The 21,546-nt window shown below is 41.4% G+C and overlaps 1 protein-coding gene across 1 annotated transcript; it reads left to right on the top strand.

Annotated features, from left to right (window-relative positions):
• The first annotated feature begins 10,602 nt into the window (after window positions 1–10,602).
• dselb (dermatan sulfate epimerase like b) lies at window positions 10,603–14,759 on the top strand. The gene has a single exon (XM_085362103.1). The coding sequence runs from the start codon at window positions 10,659–10,661 to the stop codon at window positions 14,313–14,315; it is 3,657 nt and encodes a 1,218-aa protein (XP_085218229.1). The 5' UTR covers window positions 10,603–10,658; the 3' UTR covers window positions 14,316–14,759.
• The last annotated feature ends 6,787 nt before the right edge of the window (window positions 14,760–21,546 follow it).

Genomic DNA, 21,546 nt, shown 5'->3' with positions numbered 1-21,546 from the left:
GAGTTACATGACTTCTAATTAATAGAGTCCAAACTGTGAGCCAATTTAACTCACAGCAAAATCTCCAGTGATAATTTAACACTGGAGATTTTGCTGTGCAGCACTGTACAGCTCGGTTCCTAATGGTTCAGTCACACTAGAGTAAAAATAGGACCACAATCTCCTTGCACTTAGGAACTAGACAATGTAAGTTGCCTGATGACTGAAATCTTTGCTGTCAGACTGATAACACATTGCAATCAATGTCAACTTATCTACAATCTGTCTCTTTGCCACAGGGAACTGGATTGAATCTCTGTTTCAAATCTATGACATTTTTTTGGATTCTCAAAGTTGAATTTCTGTGTATGTAGATGGCAACATATGTCCAAATGACGGCAACAGATTTCCTATTTTGGCCGAGTTATCACACTTATCATCATAAACAGATCACATGTAATCGTCCACTTGATGCCATTCAATTACAAACTGAAAGCAGACTGATTCTGCTTTATTGCTCTTTAAGTGCCATCATGACGCACCAAAGGCGCTTTGGTGACTGCAGCTGAGTGATTGCAGACCTGGTCCCTGTGTTCGAAGCAACCATTCCCAAAACACATGGTCACAGTAATTTTGGCGTTTTGACCAACATTTTTTTTGTGTGACCGTTACACAAAGAACTGTGCTGGTGTTGAAAAATTGTTCCAATTTCTGATCAATGGGCTAATCTATTGTTTCCACACATTTTCCAATTTCATCTAATTTAAATGAACCACTTCTGAATTTTAAGATGACTGTAAAGACTACCAAATTTAGCAAGTTTAAAGACAGAATATCAATTTTAATATAACAACCATTGGTGTATAAATGTATGTTCTTTGAGTTGGATCTTTCTTCACAATACAGGTGAAAGCAGTCGAGCCAAACGCGGGTGTGCTTTATGTCAACTATGCATGTGCTGATGTATGCTCACTGCACAACATCTGTAAGCATAAGTGTGTACTTGGCATTTGCATCTGTCGGATTTTCTCACTAGTGAATGTGAGCTGCTAAATCGTGTTGCTTTCAGTTGATGGAAGCCACGGAAGTGCACATGTCACAAACGATGTGCAAAGTGCGAAGAAAAAAAACAAAACCTCAGACAACTGAAAAACATGTGCAAACAGAAGTGACACAACTGATGCGCAAATTGAAAAGGACGTAGGGAATGATTAAACAATATCAGCAAACAGAAACTACAACAGATGCCTTTCCACATTAAGCAGCAGGTATTAAGGACATCAGACAGATGCAAACCCCAGTGAAAGGTAACAGTGCAGCAAAACCAGTTAAGAAAACAATATAATGCACAGTATGCAAATGTATCTGAAAGAGCAATATTCATTAAAATCTTAAAGTGTTATTAGCAGCAAAATAACATCTACAAGGCACTTAAAACCCTAGAATTGCTAGCAGCACTGCTCTTTACCTCATATTTGCACAGTTAAAATCCAGGTAAATTGGTTTTACAGCTTCATGAACATTGTTAAAAAAAAAAAGAGAGAGCACATCAGAAAAATAGCTTCTGTTTTTGTCCATGTGCATGCTCTTTAAAATAATGAAAACCCTTCTGTCTTTCCCAAAGAACAACAACATCTATCATTTCAGTTCTCAAATCAGTTATATTGACATTTAAATAATAAAGCTATCAAGATGAGGCTCTGTTATTACGCAGCACAAAAAGCGTAGGGTGGACGGATGAGTATAAAACAAGACAAAAAACAAAACAGACTTTAATGCGGGACATCACTTTTTCATTTTCAGATTCAAACCATTTTCAACTGACAATCAACTTTCTGAAAGAAAAAAAATACTTTTCCTGAACCTTAACTGTGTATTTAGTATTGTAACCATGACAACAAGGAGCCCTTGATGTTGAAAAAGATTAGGCTTCAACCCAAACTCCATCATGTGTCTGAAATCTAAACAACAGGCTTCTAACTGTAATATTTATAGTAGTAAAGACTTTAATAGGTATCCACTAATCCACCATTTCTGTATCTAACCATGTGTGAAAAAAGGGCACAATCTACACTCCCCCCCCCCCCCCCCCCCTTAATTATGGTTTTGAATAACTGGGATTGGAGCAGAGCATTACTTTTTGACCACCAAATTCTAATTTCCTCTCATAAACCACACAAATGTTTTTGTCAACGTTGATGAAATTCCCACTGACCATAACAATATTGGCACATAATAAAATATGTTTTTATTGCTGATTGCAGATATATAAACTCTACTGTACCCATTTAGGAAGCACGGACAAGCAATATATTTTGTGATTTATGTTGGATGACCTGCTTGATTCATCATGTTTGGTTCCTATTCTCTAGCTGAGACTAAAATGACTCTAGAAGAACCCACAGAATACAGAAGCTCTATAGTTTATTTAGAGGAAGATGACTGTGATTGACAGACAACTTATTAGAAAGTACTGAGGCCATCTTTGAAACTCAAACAGTTGGAGTTTTCCTTCTGCCTCTACCCACAGGACCGGATGCAGGACACAGGCATGCTGAGCTATCTGAGACTCCTGGGGGAAATTGAAATTCTCTGCAGGGAGAGAAATAAGGAAGTCTTTCAAGATCCTGGTTTGCACCTCCCTTTGCTCCCAGCATGACATATTTTTAATAAGGGCACTGCCTGTCAGCAGACACCACTCCTTTCAATATGTATGGCTGGAGGTTTGTTCAGCTTAAGCAAAGCCAAGATTTGCAAAGCTTCAAACAGACAGCATAAACAGCAGGAGAGTCACAGTAGGCATGGAGACACTAGTTGCCACTTGTCAATCAACAGTGCATTCAGGAGCCACGTTTGACGCAAACTTGGCTATCTACTATTCATCCCTTCTGATCTGACGCTGTAAGGAAACTCATGCTGAGCAACAACTTGAGGACCTCTTGCTCAACCTCAGTCCCAAGCAGCTGTGGATGAGAGTGATTAGAGTGTTAGTTTACTGTGGTTGACATCATTCAATCATTTCACCTCACTGAGGCGTCCTCTAATTAGGATGCCCAGCTGCATTCGTTCTCCCCAATACAAGTCAGGCGGAGAAGAATCCACAGGCGGCCTTGTGGTGATTAGAAGTTATTCCAGTTTGTTTTGGAGGATATCTTCAAAGAATGGTGGTTGTACGAAACAGAAAAAAACATTCCCCTGGCACAGAGCCCATTTGGAAGAGTGATTTTCCAGTGAAGACAGGACATAATGCATATGGAGGCAACCGAATGAAGCTCGAATTAGTCAAAAGTACTCTGCTGAGAAACATGGGAGGTTAAACAGATGGACAATTAATGTTGAAGTGAAAGTTTGGGTAGGCATACACCAGAAGGGTCCACTGCACACTACAAAAAAGTGTCTGTTTGGTCCCATTTTTGTTAGTATTAAGTAAAAGGAAAAAAAAAAATTCTTCAACTTCACATCTGAGCAGACAAGTATCACATGTGGAGTTCCCCAAGGTTCCATCTTGGGACCCCTTCTGTTTAACATCTACATGCTCCCACTGGCACAGATTATAAACAACAACAAAATAAACTATCACAGCTATGCAGATGACACACAAATATATATCACAATGTCACCAGGAGACCGAGGCCCTGTACAGGCTCTTGGTAAATGCATTGAGGAAATCAATGACTGGTTGTGCCACAATTTTCTCCAGCTAAACAAAAACAAAACTGAGGTAATAGTCCTTGGCGCCAAAGAAAAACGATTACAGGTCACCAGAGAACTTCAATCTATACATCTAAAAACCACAAACCAGGCGAGAAATTTGGGTGTAGTGATGGATGCAGACCTAAACTTAGAAAAACACATTAAGACAATAACAAAGTCAGCTTACTATCACCTCAAGAATATATCAAGGATAAAAGATCTGATGTTTCAACAGGACCTGGAAAAACTAGTCCATGCATTCATCTTTAGTAGGCTTGATTACTGTAACAGCATCTTTACAGGTCTACCTAAAAAATCAGTCAGACAACTACAGCTCATTCAGAACTCTGCTGCTCGAGTCCTCACTAAGACCAAAAAAGTGGACCACATCAGTCCAGCTCTGAGGTCCTTACACTGGCTGCCTGTCCGTCAGAGGATAGACTTTAAAATTCTGATGCTGGTCTATAAAGCTCTGAATGGTTTAGGACCAAAATACATCAATGACCTCCTGACCCAGTATGAACCATCCAGATCCCTCAGGTCATCTGGATCCGGTCTTTTATCAGTTCCCAGAGTCAGAACCAGACACGGAGAAGCTGCATTCAGCTTTTATGCTCCTTATATCTGGAACAAACTCCCAGAAAGCCTCAGATCAGCTGAAACACTCAGTTTATTTAAATCCAGGTTGAAGACTCACCTGTTCTCAGCTGCATTTGAATAAAGCACCAAATCCACACTTTAAGCTTAAATTTCAAAACTTACATTTAACTACTGATTTTATCTACTGTTCTGATTTTATCTGTTTTGATTTTATATACTGTTTTGTTTGTTTGTTTGTTTGTTTGTTTGTTAATTAGTTAGTTAGGTTATTTGCTTGTTTTAATCAATTTTAAATCATGCTTTTTATTTGTTCTTGTTTCTAATGTCTCTGTAAAGCACTTTGAATCACCTTGTTGTTGAATTGTGCTATACAAATAAACTTGCCTTGCCTTGCCTTGCCTTCAAAACACCCATCTAAAGTTTTTAATGAGCAGCTTCATTTCAGTTAGCCATCATAGATCAGAGCTGGTGCAAGGACTGAGGGGGACTTGAGAGAAAAAAATTAATCACCAACAAATGCTCAACTTTCTGTGACCGTGCATACCACTGACGACCATGAAATTGGTGTCAAAGGACTGCCCTGATTACTCCCAATACTCAGCGAGATAGAGCAACGAGTCAAACATATTGATAAGAGGCTTCTTTTGTTGGATATTTCTATGTGAGCAGATGATGGAATGCAGCAGAAATGTAGTGATGCCCTTAGGCTGACCTAAAATTCAACTTGGACCTTTTTAATGTACAATTGATAAAAACTACTAAAACTAGTCTAAGACTTTTTTTTTTAGCAGATACAGAAAATTAGAAAAGAGGGAGGGAGGAGGGATGCATCATTTCTCTCAGAGTTCTTCTGTCGCCACTTAGGTAAGGCAGCAATTTTGCAATTGCAGAGGAAAACTGGAAGAAGACAGATCGGCCTTGACATCACAAAAGTGTAGCAAGATGTGGTTAGCACTTGTAGTCGGCTGAAACCCAGCTATACTTTGTCAAAGAAGGATTCCAGATAGAGGGACTGATTTCAGTGAAGGAAATGAAAGCCCTTTAAACGCTGAAGAAGAAAAGGTGGTCCCTTCAAGAGATTAGGTGGGTTTTTGTAAGAAATTGCTTTATTGGCTGCTGTCCTTTTTTCCAGGTTGTAGTATTTCTGCATTTGTTTGTGTGGTCTTTGCAGCATTTATAAGCTAATACGGCAACTGTAAAAACACACTACTAAGCATTGCATTGGTGTTCTGAAATATTCTGAAGCCAATATTTGAGCTTACATCTGGGTGCTGTCTGACTGCCAGAAAGCGAAAAACAAAAGCATAGATTGCCACTGCAATGGAAATAAAGAGAAACCGTTGTTTTTCAGAGATTTAATACAATTTTTGTGTGCCTATGGGACCTACGGTATGTCTCGGACTAAAAAAAAGGCCTGGAATGATTACGATTCTAGGTTTATGGTTTCCATTTCTCCTCACTCCTCGCAGCAGAGAGAAAATCACGGTACAGGTGATCTGACTGCTGTGTTAGACATAATAGGCAGTCTGGGGTTTATTATATGACGATATCATTGCCTCGCCATAACAGGCAGCGTAGTTAGTGCTGATCATAAAGTAAAAAACACTGCCAATTTTGTCTATCAATAAAGCCAAAATGCAATCCTCCTAAGAGTAACAACTGTGTCGTGTTATTTTTCCTTTCCAAAACAGAGCGCGACACTGCCTGACTCGCCTCTGCAGCAGAGAGGTGAGACACAACCATAAGCCCAACATAAACTTGATGAATACAAAATAAACGGCATACATTAATAACCATCTGTAGGCTTATATTAATCAGCATGGGGGAGATTTCTGACATAGGATCTGAGGCCACAGTGCTGAATACATAGCTACAAAAATCTCCAGAGCCATCACCGGTGACCTTTAGTATTACCATAATACTGGGGAATTCTGCAATGGTTCAAGCCTGTTGCCATGGATATAAAAGGTAGTGTAGCCAAAAAGGCTTTATCTTCTACCAGTGAAATTTTGGGAAACTGTGGAGATATTGCACGCTACTTCTCTGCTCTCCGGAGTCAGGTTTCATTCTGATGGAATGAATAAACTGTGTTATGAAAATAAACCCCAGTCACCCGACTTTTGCCAACAGATGCTTTTAACACTTTCTGTGCTGTAATAAAAACAGCCTCCAATGAACAAAGCTAGAAGTCTATTAACTGTAGTGGAGTATAATGCTTAAATGGCAAAGCTAAAAGGGTGAGCTGGTTCTGTGTTAGGGTGCTAAATACTAAATCTTTTGACTATTTTTCTTTGGTAAAATCCTTTCATAAGCAGCATTTCATCTCTGAATCGTAAACTGTCGCGCTTGTGGTTATGAAGCAGTCTGACTGACTTCAAAATGATCATTGGTTTTTATGTTTTGGCAGTTTTTTTTGCAGTGCAGCTTTTCTCTGTGGAAGATTTTTGTCCTAAGAGAGATTGAAGTGTGTATTTCCTGTGGCGATGCCGATAAAGCCAACTTTGTGCCTGAAGCTTTCAAACTGTGGGGAGGAAAAAAAAAAAGAAAAGAGGAAAATCATCATGCAACAGTGGTCCCTGTGGGACACAATGCTGCAGAGCACACGTGAAAGCTGCCTATGAGGAAAGTGATCTGTCGTTTAATGGAAATACTGCACGGAAACCTAATAAGGGATGAATGAGCTGATCAATGAGACCGTGGTGGGTTATGTTAGGGCAGGCAAATGTCACACATTTCTTGAAGGCGAGATGTTTCGGAGGCTATTGGAGGCCTTTCTGTTGCCTCAGGGGAGTCTTTTGCAGAGACATGCAATGAAGATTGAGGAGATTTTAGCCAATTTTCAAATGTAACATTTACTGAGATGTTTTTCCATGATGTTTTCGTTTGCTTATCATACACTTGCACTGAATTTTTACAAATACATGCATAAATGTCAAATGGAAAAGAATGAAACAAGACTTGTCACGGTGACTTTATGTCAACTGTAATGATGATTTGTATGTTAAAAGCATAGTTTGACATTTGGGGGTGAAAATGCTCTTTTACTGAAAGGTACGTGTGATCTCTGTTACTGCTGCAGTGTCTGTAAATTACATATGACGCTATTGTGCAGTGTTATAAGGTAGTTTGGAATAATGGATGGGAACGGAGGAAAGGAGGGAACCCAGCATCAAATCAATCATCAGCAATAAACAAAAGGATCGACACTGACTATGAGTGGGATAAATGTCACCCCCGAAAGCATCAGCAAAGTGTTTTTGTTAATGCTCTATTCATAAAACATTCTCTAAACTTTCTCCTGTTTGTCCATCCTCCTGCACCACAACCTCTGCCACCTCTTTAACAGTGACTTTGACGTGCACTATTTATATATTAGCACATACTAAGAAATAGCCTCACCAACACAACCTGTAATTTCCAAAATTTTGTTGCTAAAACGGTTTTTCCTGCATATTAAACAAAGCAAATATAGCAGAGAGCTGATTTTGCTCAATGGAGATGAAGTTGTGATTCTTGCGTCCACTTCTGGGCTACACATTATAGCTGCATCAGCCTTAAACTGAATGGACGAAAGCGAGCTCATTATCTGTGTTAATTCTCATCTTCTTTTACAAAAGAAAGGGGGGCGGAAAGTATTTTGCAAGTTGCCTAACTTTTCCTCTGAGGTGCTGTGAATTAAACTGTATGCCGATGCATACGCCTACTGTTCCTTTCCATATCACTGTCTTTATTATTTTTGCAAATGCCAGATTAGCACAGCTGCGCTGCTGTGCTGACCAGCTAGCAGGTGTGTTCACTTACATCTTCAACGAGTCCCTGGCGAAGTCTGTGGTCCCCACATGCTTCAAAAGATCCACCATCATCCAGACTGCAGACTGTTCACAAAGCTCAGGGATCTGGGACGTCTGTGTGCATGGGTGTTGGACTTCCTCACTGGCAGAACTCAGGTGGTGAGGGTGGGTAGATGCGTCTCTAACAGCATCACCATCAACACAGGAGCACCTCAGGGATGTGTCCTCTCGCCACTGCTCTACTCCCTCTACACTTCAGACTGTGTGGCCACCCATGGCTCCAACACTATTGTGAAGTTTGCTGACGGCACAGTGGTGTTGGGTGCCATCTCCAACAACGATGAGGCGGCCTACATGGATGAAGTGAAGAATCTGGCATCATGGTGCCAGGACAACCACCTCCAGCTGAACGTCGGCAAGACCAAGGAGCTGGTGGTGGACTTCAGAAGGGGTCAGCACAGAGACTACAAGCCCATTATCATCAATGGAGCTCCAGTGGAGAGGGTGCAGTCCTTCAAGTATCTTGGTGTCCACATCTCCTCAGACCTGACATGGGCTGCCCACATTCAGGTCCAGACCAAAAAGGCTAGGCAGTGCCTGTATCACCTACGACAACTGAGGAAGTTCAGGGTCTCTCCAAAGATCCTCAGGATTTTCTATACAGGCGCTGTGGAGAGCATCCTCACACAGAACATGACATCGTGGTTTGGGAACAGCTGTGTGAAGGACCAAAAAGCTCTCCAGAGAGTGATCCGTACAGCAGAACGCTGCTGCAGGATTGCTCTCCCCCCACTTCAGGACACCTACACCAGGAGATGCCGGACTAGAGCAGCGCAGATACTGAAGGACCCGTCCCATCCTGGCAACAAACTGTTCCAACTTCTGCAATCTGGTAGAAGGTTCCGCATCATCCGGGCAAGGACAGAGAGACTCAAGAGGAGCTTCTATCCCCAAGCCATCCGTGCCCTAAACACACACACCCGCCCTCTCACATCATCTATAATTGACTGAGACAGGACTCTCTTCCAGACACTAAACCAAGGCACAATGTACATTTCAATTCCTTTAATTTTAAATATGTCTATATTGTCTATCCTGTAAAATAGTCAGATGTCTATTCATATTAATGTACAGAATTCACCTGCTTGCTGCTACTACTGCACATTCACCCAATGTATATAATATATATATATATATGTGTGTGTGTGTGTTCTTCCTCTACCCCCCCCCCCCCCCCCCCCCATTTTTGCACATGTCGAGGAGCGTGTCAGACTACATTTCACTGTGTGTTATACTTGTATAACTATGCATGTGACAAATAATAAACCTTGAACCTTGAACCTTAAATGACACAATAAAAGAGTCGTGCAGATCACATTAAAGAGATATTAAAACGTGTTTTATCACCTGCTGCTGCCCTAATGTTAGGTAGAAACTTAACATCGCTCAGGAATACGAAAATAAATAATAATGGAGTGAATATTAAGCCTCCCCACACTCTGTGAGAGATGAGATCGGGCTTCTGAAGTCACGGCTCCCTCTACAGTTTGTACAGTGGAAATTTTTCCATCCAGTGCAGGAAAACAATCAAACTGACTGTGCTGAACAGTCGGGAGGACACAACGGAGACGCGTCCGGGGATACACACATAATACACAGGCTCAGTTGTGTGCGTCTCAAACGCCAGCGGGAACACCAATATTCCCACAGATACGGCAGATTTCCACGTGGATTTTTTTTCCATTCGGCGGGCTGATTCGCTGTTTTCTGCGGACAATCGGGGGAAAATGTCTCATTCTTTGAATACTTGAGGAGTGACGACAACTTTCCTCCTTTCGGACTTCACCCGCACTAATAGCAGAAGATAAAGCGCGAGGAGAGGAGAGGACTGCTTTTCAACAATGCAAACAGATCAATTACCCGATCAGGATTTGCAAAATTAAGGATTTGGCGTCTCTGCAGCGGAGGTACCAAGCAATGTTTGCAGCGGAGATGCGTTGTTTGCTGAGGTTTATGTCCGTGGATGTTGCGGCTCGGTCGGGCTGCACACGGAGCCTTTGGGTGGCTGTGATTGGACCGGACACAGACTGGGGCTGACTGATGTTTGTCCGAGAGGAAATGTTTTGGGGAGGAGATCAATATGAGTTACTGGCAAAGGGGGAGACGCCAGTCGTCGCGAGTGCCCATATTACTATGAAGACGAACGGCACCATGCAGGCATAAGGATTTTTTTCTTGTATTTTAATTCAAAAACATAGGAAAAAGATCTTCTTACCATCAGAGATTTATTTATATTTATTTATGATGTGTTTTGCTGCCTTTGCAAACTGTTGCAAACATTGTTGCACTTGGATTTGGATAGTGCTTGCTTCTGCACGAAAGTTTTTTTTAATCCTTGTTCTTGACTATCATGCCCAGGAATTTGATATTGCATCATATTATCTTTTAAAATAAAAACGCCATGGACTTGTGCATCCCTAATATTTAAACGTAATCTGGACTTTCACTCTGAAAACTTATTTTTTCCGGGACATTGCAACACTTTTACTGAAGAAAACTGTCAGCTAATTACTTTTTAAAATCCTGTAGTGTAAAATGTGCTCGCAAACACCTGGAAAAATGGCTGGCAGCTGGGTTGTATATTCAGCTTTTTTACTACCATTGTTCGCAGTGGGCACAGCTTTCTCGGGGGTCTTCAACACCACAGACAGAGACGTTTTCACAGATGACTTGCTGCAGGTCAAGCTCACACAAGACAGAGCGAGTGAGCACTGGAAGCTCCAGTCTGCTGACTCCCATCCCAACCTATATTTTAACCAAGTGGATGTGTTACACTTGAGGCAAAGGTCCTCTACCACCCACAGTCACATATTTAAAGTCATCAGAGCTGCTGTGCTCACTATGTTGTCTAATGTTCCCTTTTACTTGCCCCCTGTGAAACATGAGGAGTTTACAAGCAAGTGGAATGAGATTTATGGGAACAACCTGCCTCCCCTGGCTCTCTACTGCCTGTTGTGCCCAGAGGATTCTGCTGCTCTGCAGTTTCTTATCAAGTTTATGGATAGGATGGCCGAATATTCAGACTGGAAGGTGACCAGTGCACCGAATGATGAGGTGCCCATGGCGCACTCTCTCACTGGGTTTGCTACTGCTTATGACTTTATTTACTCCTACCTGGATCAGCGTAGAAAGGATTTATACCTCAAGAAAATTCGCGCTGAGACGGTGGAGCTGTATGAGCTCTCTAAGTACAGAGGATGGGGCAAACAGTATCTCCAAAATCATCAAACCACCAACATATTAGCCATCCTGACAGGTGCAATAGTGGTGGGGTCACATGACGACCCAGAGTCAATGATCTGGAAACAAGTGGCAGTTAACTATATGGAGAAAACAATGTTTCTTTTGAATCACGTTGTTGATGGCTCCCTGGATGAGGGAGTAGCCTACGGAAGCTACACAGCCAAGTCTATCACCCAGTATGTGTTCTTAGCTCAGCGTCATTTCAACATAGACAACATGCAGAACAACTGGCTGCGGGGCCACTTTTGGTTTTATTATGCCACGCTGTTGCCGGGCTTTCAGAGAACAGTCGGCATTGCGGATTCAAACTACAACTGGTTTTATGGTCCAGAGAGCCAGCTTGTTTTCCTCGACACGTTCATCATGAAGAATGGAACGGGCAACTGGCTGGCTCAACAGATTCGAAAGCATCGGCCGAAGGACGGCCCCATGGGGCAGTCATCTGCCCAGCGCTGGGCTACACTTCACACAGAATACATCTGGTACAACTCCCACCTCACGCCGCAGCCTCCCCACGATTTTGGCAAAGCTAAAATGTATATTTTCTCAAACTGGGGTGTGGTTACATACGGAGCTGGGCTTCCCAATGGCCAGAGTAATACTTTTGTCTCCTTTAAGTCTGGCAGCCTGGGTGGCCGTGCAGTCTATGACATTGTCCATGACAAGCCTTACTCCTGGGTGGATGGCTGGAACAGCTTTAACCCTGGTCATGAGCACCCAGACCAGAACTCTTTTACTTTTGCTCCTAATGGGCAAGTATTTGTGTCTGAAGCACTTTATGGTCCAAAGTACAGCTACCTTAACAATGTTTTAGTGTTCAGTCCATCTCCTACCAGCCAGTGTAACAATCCATGGGAGGGTCAGTTGGGGGAGTGCGCTAAGTGGCTGCGCTGGACCGATGAAGGGGTGGGTGACGCTAGAGGTGAGGTGATTGCCGCTTTGTCACACAAGGATACGATGTTTGTGAGTGGGGAAGCCGTGCTGGCTTATTCACCTGCCATGAGACTAAAGAGTGTATTCAGAGCTTTGGTTCTGCTCAACTCGCAGACTTTGCTAGTCCTTGACCATGTAGAAAAATGGGGTGATTCACCTATAAAGTCACTCAGTGCTTTTTTCCACAATCTCGACATTGACTTTAAATACGTTCCTTTCAGATTCATGGACAGATATAACGGCGCGATGATGGATGTGTGGGATGCTCATTATAAAATGTTCTGGTTTGACACTCAGGGCCACAGCCCTGAAACACGGATACAGGAAGCAGAGCAGGCGGCTGAGTTTAAAAAGAGGTGGACGCAGTATATAAACGTTACTTTCCAAATGACAGGCCCGGTCAGCAGAGTGGCTTACGTGCTGCACGGACCGTATGTCAAAGTGTCCAACTGTAGATTTATAGATAACAGCAAAAATGGAGTGAGGCTTTCTTTAATCATTAATAACACAGAGAAGATTGTGTCCATTGCTACAAACTATAAAGACATTGGGGCAAGGTTGAGTTATTTGGGATTTGGAGGTCACAGTAAAGTTGAGGATAGATATCAAATCACCCGATACGGCCTTGGGACACAAATCCTCCCTAAACAAATCAGCAGTGATAATCAGCTGTTTGACTTTGGTTTCACAGTCAATGTAATAGCGGGGGTCGTTCTCTGTGTGGCTATAGGATTTTTGACCATGCAGAGAAAGTTTTATGTTTGCTTCAGCAGGCTGATGCGTTACGCACTCCTCACCGTGCTCATTCTGTGGATAGCCGAGCTGCTGTTTGTCTCTAACAGCTGCGATCAGCTTCTCTGTGGGGTAAAATGGAAAGGTGCGGGTGCCAAAAGCGAAGTAAACAAACAAATAAGATTGTACGAGCAGCACCGGCTCCCCCTTCCCACTGTTGTCATAACGACCCTTCCCGGATCGGGATCGGAAATACTCAAGCACCTTTTTTACAATAGCTCAGACTTTGTTTATATAAGGGTCCCCACCGAGCATGTGGACATTCCTGAGACTGAGTTTGAGTTTGACACCCTGGTCGATGCCTGTGAATGGTCAAGGTCAGACGCCGTGAACGCACGGTTTAAGATTATCCAGGGCTGGCTGCATTCGCTAGTGCATAACACAAAGCTGCACTTGCAAAATATTCAGCTCGTAGAGGGCAGCAGGGTCAAGCAGACCCAGAGAGTCAGCGTCCCCAGGGACAGAAAGAAAAGATCCAGGAAGAGAGAACCAGCATCTGACCTGAAGGGCAAACTGAGGGCTAGTCTGGACAGAGATGCAGAGTATGTAAGGGAAATGAGAAGGCATGTTGCAGAGTACCCTAACGCCCGGGTGGTAATCAACATGCAGAGTGGAAGCTGGACACTCAAACTACCTTTCATTCAGGAGGTAGTGGGACTTTCCTTGAGGACAATATACTTGGTGAGAGACCCGAGAGCATGGATTTATCTCATGGTTTATAACAGCAAACCCAGCCTATACTCCCTTAAAAACATCCCACAGCACCTTTCCTTGATATTCAAGGAGGATGCTGTCAGGGATGGGTGCTCAGCTGTTGCGCCAGAGTTTAAAATGATCCAGAGGCTACTGTCCCGTTATGAGACAAATCCTGTTTTGATTCTGGCTCATTTGTGGCTGGCACACACCGCAGCCGCTCTGAGGGTCAGTGAGAGCCTTCCCGAGGAGTCCTTTCTCCGAGTGAGGTTTGAGGATGTGGTCAACTTCCCCCAGGAGACGGCAGAGACAATACACACATTTCTGGGGGTGCCTGTGTCACCCACAGCCCTCAATCAACTCATATTCACCACCTCTACGAACCTGTACAATCTAATGTATGAAGGAGACATCTCACCAGCCAACATTAACATATGGAGACAGAAAATGTCTCGAAAGGACGTTCGACTGATAGAGGATGTGTGTGGAAGTGTGATGAAGAGGCTGGGTTACACTAGGTTCACCAGTTAACCGCTGCTGGTCAGCTGATATTGAGCTGTCTTTGTTTACTGTAGCTGCCAGTCACAGCCAGCTCTGTAATGTATTCTTTTTTCTTTTTCTTTTTGCACTGAGCTGAAAAAAAAAAAAACAATGTTAAAAGTTGAAGAAAAACTGTGCTGTCTCTCCGTCTGTCTTCAAGCTTTCTCCCTCAGTTGTATTTGTTTGGGTGTGTGTACAGTATTGTATCGACTACAGCGACAGATGTTTGTGAGGGAGGAATACTTTGCATTGGAACAGGTGGAAGGGAGCTCATTTTATTGTTCTTCTCCCTCTAAGCAGCCCTCTACAGTTACTTGTAGCGCTCTTTTTATCGACTGAAACTTTAGACCTGTCTTGTCTTACATACTGATGAATATCACTGAATTTCAACATAAATTTTATGATACTACCCAACAACCGTGGTGTGAGGAAAAAATGCTTTGTGCAAAATTCAAAGCTTGGTTATTTGATTTTTTTTCTTTTTTTGGGAAGTGGCAGTACATTTATTGGTTTGGAACAGATATGTTATGAAGCTCATTAATAAGTTTTGAAGTTGTAGGAGACAGCTAATTTGGGATGTCATTTTCCTGTCTGAACTGTTGAATGCTGTTTCCCTTTAAAACTGTATAAAAAATGCTGCATTGTAAGGGGTTGAAAATGGAGAACAAGAAGATGACTGGTGTTTTTTTTTAAACTCAAGTGATAGATTGTATTTTTGTTGTACGAAGGATTTTAGTTAGAAACTCAAAGATGTCACAGCAGTTTAGCACTTTCACAAAATCTGATTGTATGTGGGATTCAGTGCATTTTCCAGGGCTAACTTTACTGTATCCGCTTAATTATTATGGAAGCATAAAATCTCTGAAGATATATAAAATATGTGTAGAAGAAAGAAAGTAAAGTATTTATGAGTTCTAAAGATATATATCCCAAAAGATCAGGAATGAATACCATTATTGTAACTCCCTTTAGCATTTATTGAATTAGATCTGAGGGATGTGCTTAATAGGGATCAAACTGGTAAAAAAAAGAAACTGTCAGCCTTGACACATTTCTAGTCAAAGCAATTTCCAAAGCACCCCCCTCAGCTAGTTATATTAATCTGCAAGATGCCATAGCAGAGGCTTACTGTGTTTTATTGCTGTGATATATTCACTATAAAGGCCTGAAGGAAAAGCAAACAACACGTGTTTCTATTTCCAGTTGCAGTCACTCAGATAGCCAATCATATTTTAGGTTTTTGTCTTTAAAGAGTCCAGTGAGCCTTGCACTGAACACAGATGAATATGAAGTATAGGTAAAAAAAAAAAAATCAGAGACCATTTTTACTCTGTGATGTTATGCTCCTTGGCCTGGGTAAAAAAAAAATGCTACTCAGTAACCTTTGATGCTGTCTTGCTTAGACATTTCTGTACTGTAAATGGATCACATGTAACATGCAGATGGTGCACTCGTTTCTAAACTCGCCATCGCATCTGTTCACAGAATACTCAGTGTTCATTTGGAAATATCCATCTTTCCTTGGCTAGAAGCAGTCCTGTTTGTTTTTTTCTCTATGAACACTGAAACCCTTGACTGGCTGGAAAACCCGTTTGATGTTCGTGGTCTTTGAATGTGTAGACTTGGCAGACATGCTTTCACTTTGGTGTTGCAATCCTGTTACCAACTCTGTTTTGTATTTGCTTGTGGGGATATGGTTCCTTGCTTCTGTGGCCTTGAATTACAATCATTTCTTTTTTGACAGTTTTCTTTTTCTGGATCTGGAGCAGAAAGAGAAATTAATGTAACGAAAAGAATAAATTCATAAATATATTGACAACCAGTCTTTGTTTAGGTGTAGTGTATTATTTTCCACAATGGCATAGGCCATGTGATTATAAGGCGTTTGTCCTCATTAGCTGCTTTTATACTCATGTTAAACTAGCTATTATCCTTCGCTACAAAAGACAGAACATAAATTTTAATTTGTACGTGCTCTCTTTCCGTATGATTACGGCTAACCTGCTAGTAATGTGTCTGTTTACGCAGACGCTTGTGCTGCCACATTTTTGCACTAGCACAATCTCCAATTTATTAGACACGGATGACAGAAGCCTAATTGCTTATATGGGTGATGTGCATGACAAGGAGGAACCAACAATTAAAAACATGTCAGGAAGTTCTAATGCCATGCTCTGACTGAAACTCCCTTAACAGGAGCAGGCTTCGAAAGAGCACATGCTGTGTCTTATGTCTCAGAATGGTGAGTCAGTCATTTCATTACTCATTTGTTCTTGATCCCTCCTGTAACACTCTAATGCTTGGCAGGGTCCTCTGTGCCTAATGCTTCCACGCAGAGGCACATTATTCACAGAAAAACCTCAGGCAAATGCTTTGGAAGGTTTCTACAAGTCTGGACCTGCAGTCTCTGCTTGTAAAGTAGTTCCATTCGTTCTGAATGCAGGAGTAATCTTCCCCCTGTATGCATACGTGCTTAATAATTATTCAGGCTTCACAGAGAGCTGGGACATAACTAATAACTTCATTTCTTTTTTTAACCAGACAATTACTGGTGTCATTTAAAGAGAAGACAAGAGAATGATGCAAAACTAAACTCTACCTCTCTGACAAAAACAATGATTAAACCCAAATTTATAGAAATGATTATAAACCTTTGCAGCATAAACTATGTTTTTCCTCCGTTTGCTTTCCTTGGAATAATAGTATTTTTACAGAGCCTGTATACTGCTCAATTTTTGTGTTTATTTTTATTAACTTATGCATTACTCCAGAAAATAAGTCTTAATATTTATTAATATGTACAGTTAGTAACTACTAAATGTAATCAATTGGAACTGAACTGATAGCAACTGCAGAATTGATGACTATTAGAAAATCATCTTTCAATTAAAAGGGCCAATACCCAAATGTGGCCACACTCTTACTTACTTCTAACCAGAAAGTGATCCAAATATATCAGTTTCACTACTTTGCTGACAGGATGGAATAGGAACCTCCTAATGTCACTGGCAAAAGGCTTTCAATTCTTGGTCCCCTCATACTAATAATGTCCTTTTGAGTGAGTATTGTAAAGGCATGTGGTTCAAGGACCCTCAAGGTTTAGACTGATAAAGATGAAATACCCAGTAAATATTCAAACCTCATTGAAAACCCGAATGAGTCGAATCCACCAGGAGTATGAGGGAGTGGAACGTAGAAAAGCTTGCTTTTATTCTTGTGGGACAAATCTAGAAGTTATTATACCAAAGGTGGATTTAAGAAAACAACAACAAAAAGACAAAAAGCATCTATAACACTTTCCCTCCAAGCTGGTTTATGGAAATAAAATTTAAAAAAAAAAATAGTCACAGCCTTCCTGTGAAGAGACAAAATCCCCAAGATCAATAACAACAACTAATAAACTCATGCGATGAAGGAGGAATATGGTTTCCAGATATTCATAGCAAGTCATTCTAAGATTGGACAATCTACCTAAAATAATGATTTAAAAGAATAAAAATACCCCTGTTAGGCTTTTAGTGGAGAATTTATATTATTATGCAAATTATGGACCAATTCTTTGATCAATGCAGGTGGCGAAACCCACAAAAACAGTGATTGGCAGCAGTAGAATATAGACCACAGTCACATGAAATGAGATTCAAAACATACAGTATTATATAGTGCAGGATTTATATTTTCATCTAATGGAAATCTGTTGTGACGCCCGAACTTTTTAAGGGCATAGACATATGAAACAAGAAGAAGATAAACTAATCAGAGCTGTGGAGTGCAGTTTCAGCAATGTGTGGGTTGCTGTGATCTCCTAACTGACAGCATGTTCCAGACTAAATTACAATGTGGACTTGAGTTGCTTAAAGAGATGAACACAAGATAATGGATTGCTGCATGCAAAAATAGCACAAAAATATAAAAGTGCTCTGGATGCAGAATATTGGAGATGATGTTAAAACATGAGGCCTGCACCCAACATCCAAATCCAGGTTGTTGGATGCAGAGAGGGGGGTACGCTGCTGTGCTTGATGTTGTACTATCTTTTTGTTAAGCAGTTTTGGTTGGGTATCACTGGAAGCTAGTCGTGTATTCTTTATACATCGTAAAAAGCATGCTGAAACAATTTCAGATTCGATAACTGCTTTCTGTGAAACAGGCTGCCCTAATTCTTCCAGATGTGGATGAACCTGATGAGCCTAATGGAGACTGGAACTTTATTAGATTTTGTCTTGAGAAAGCTTCAAAAAGATTCTGTATTATTCAATCTCTGTCTCTATTCTGGTGTCTTATTGTAAAGCTTTTTTATATCTGTAGAGGGAATGCAGATTATCATCACAGATTATCTTTGGACTTTTAACATAATGGCACAGAACATTAAGGAACCCTGCTTCTGCCTCGTATAGCTCGCACATCAAATGTAAGTCTGTATAGATAATCTCCACCAATTAAATTTAATGGAATCTTACAGACAGGATAAAAATAAAGTGATATGTCAGAGTGTTCTTCCATAGAATTCATTTCTCATCTGAAAATAACACTGCAAACGCCTGCTGCTCGGAAAGACAAATACGCTTTATGAAAATCTTTTGATGTCTGATCACAAGAAACAGATGATTTGCAGAACTAATTTAAGCTAGAAGGTTGCCTCCTAGATTATCTTTGATGTCTGATAACCAATACATAATCATTGCATGAAATAAGGTTTTATGGAGAAAATGATGAAAAGCTGCATTATAATCTAATTCCATGCACCGAGTTTGGTTAAGTGATCAAGCAGCTTTCTCACACTATTAGGTGCATGGAGGTTATCCAGATAGAAAAGGAGACTCAATTTCAGCTGAGTAGTCATACCCTCTCCTTTTCCGCCTTTATCTTTCGCTGCATCCAAATCCCAGGAGACCTTCTCCCTTGCCAGCAGCCATCGCTCCTGCCACTGCTCATTAATTAACCTTTGCTGCAGCCACCATCAGTCAGAGCAGCCTGATATTCTGGAGAAGAGTAATCATCGATACCATACAAGGCCTTTGTGCTGGGGAATTAGCTCGCTAATGGAGAGCAACACCATCATTGTTGAAAGTTTCAAAACTTCCATTTGAATGTGATGTGTGATTTGTTGTGAGTGTGTCCTTCAGATGTCAGCAGATTGGCTCTGAATGGCTTCACTGATGGTGTGTAAGCAGCTGGCAAAGCCTCTCTCCTATATTTAGTCATTTTCAGTGCAGTAAACAACGCCTGTAAGGTCCTCAGATCCTACTGTTCAAATATACCTGCTGATGACACTGCTGTGTTTGGACACCGGGACGTGGAGATCCCAGGAATTGCTGTTAATAAGAGTTGACTTGCAAGGAAATATGGCGCCCTGTCAATTTGCAGCTGTTGGCAAGTAATTTCTGTAGTGAAAATGGGATCTTCTGTGCCAATAAAGCACAGCAGCCACTGCTAATGAAGCCCAGTCTGCTCTTATAGTGCAGGGAAATCAGACCAGATGAGGCGTTTTGAATTTCACTTCAGGCAAATCTCGATACTGAGATACTCTCACAGTTGTATATCAAAACACTCCTCGAGGCTTTGCACAGTCCTAGCTGTCATTCTTTAAAGTTTGGCGGATACATGAATACCAGCTGAGTTTTTCAAAATTAACTGCATAACAGGGACATTAATATAAATGCTATGTTCCCAGAGAATTTATGCACAGCGTTTTGGTGTCATTGGCTAATTTCAAATGTATGTTCTTCCATTTGTTTATTGTGCAAACATCATTTTCTTGAGCCTTACACTCCACTGGTGGGAGTTTTAAGCTGCTATGACCATTCCTTTGCCTGAAAGTCAAATGAAAGTCTGTGGAAATTGAATTTTTTCTGCTTAGCAATATGAGGCGACTGAAAACGATTCAAGACTTTGCTTTGAGAAGTTTCTGACTTTTCGACTTTGAAAGTGAGACCCCTCGAAATAAACCAATATTCTGTCAGCTTAACCTGTCTCTCTTGACATTTTAGTTAATCCCCACTCTTGTTCTGTATATTATGGACAGTTTGCAGGGTAGACACAGCTCTCTACCCCTAGGAAAATGAGCCACTCTAGTATCGCTTTGAGTAGAGCTCCTCTCTTTCTCCTATTTCAACGCCTGTGGTTTGCTAGCTGTGCAGAAATGAGCAGAATGATGCGTAAGCTGGAAAAGGAGATAAAAGGGGGGGCAGAAAAAACGAAATCGACTAAATGATTTAGCTGTGCTTTGACTAATGTAAGTTTACCAGTTCTGTTATGGAGAGGGTTAGCCACTGTTTTCATGTAATGAGCTCTGTCTGTCTATTAAAGCAAAGGGTGGCCAAGCTGCAGCATTTAAAGCCTGGTGTTATTCTGAGGTGTAGGATTGAATCCAGCTGGCCCGCTGACAGACAGACAGGGGAGAGGCCCTTTTCCTGGATGACACACTCAGTAGTCCTTCATTACTGGGACCGAGAAACCATAACCCGGCTGTCAAAGTGCTGCCACGGCCACCGCTCTCCTGAACCATGTCTAGTCGAGGCATGTCTGCCAAGCGGATCATTTTCATGTTTTATGTGATGCACAAAAGAACTAATAGGGAAGATAGCAAAACAGACACAAATGCGTGGTTAAATATTTGTGGGGACATCCCATGCAGCCTTTTTGCATCAAGCATGAGTCATTGACCTCTAATTAGTGGGATTTATGTATTATGGAGCAATAACAGCGTCGGTGACATCGGTCATTGCATGCCTGGGAAATTAAAGCAGAGCAAAGGCTTGTTGCTAAGTCATTGGAAATGAAATAACTAATGCGGGAGTTGTAGCCCATATCCTTACTTACATATTCTCATCTCACAGTCTTTTGATAGAACAGAAATGGAAAACTACTTCCCACAATAAAGAATTGACAGGAGACCCGATGGGGTAAGGAATTCATGCACTGTGAGCTTCAGAGATAAGCCAGTCATTATACTCCACACAGATTTTATATCATGCCCTTCCCATAACTATCCCACCCAGTGTGGCTATCTCTACGTCTGGAATCAGTCCAACACCACAAACTTGAAATTAGTTTTTGTCCCCTTGTGGTGTCTCTCCTTTCTTTCCTTCAAAAAGAAACTTCTCTTTCAAGAGGGCCTTACATTTCCTTGCAATCACACTATTGGCAATGTACAGCTTCTGACAACATGTTTTATTTTTAAAAGAGACATCTTGACACTGACGGGCGGCAGAAGCCGAGA

The sequence above is a fragment of the Diplotaxodon limnothrissa genome, linkage group LG9 (assembly GCF_057381915.1).
Source record: "Diplotaxodon limnothrissa isolate DT_005_m linkage group LG9, D_limnothrissa_male_GT1.1, whole genome shotgun sequence".
Classification (NCBI taxonomy): Eukaryota; Metazoa; Chordata; class Actinopteri; order Cichliformes; family Cichlidae; genus Diplotaxodon; species Diplotaxodon limnothrissa.
Note: the sequence above shows the minus strand (reverse complement) of the source record. Positions and strands in the feature narration are given on the sequence as shown.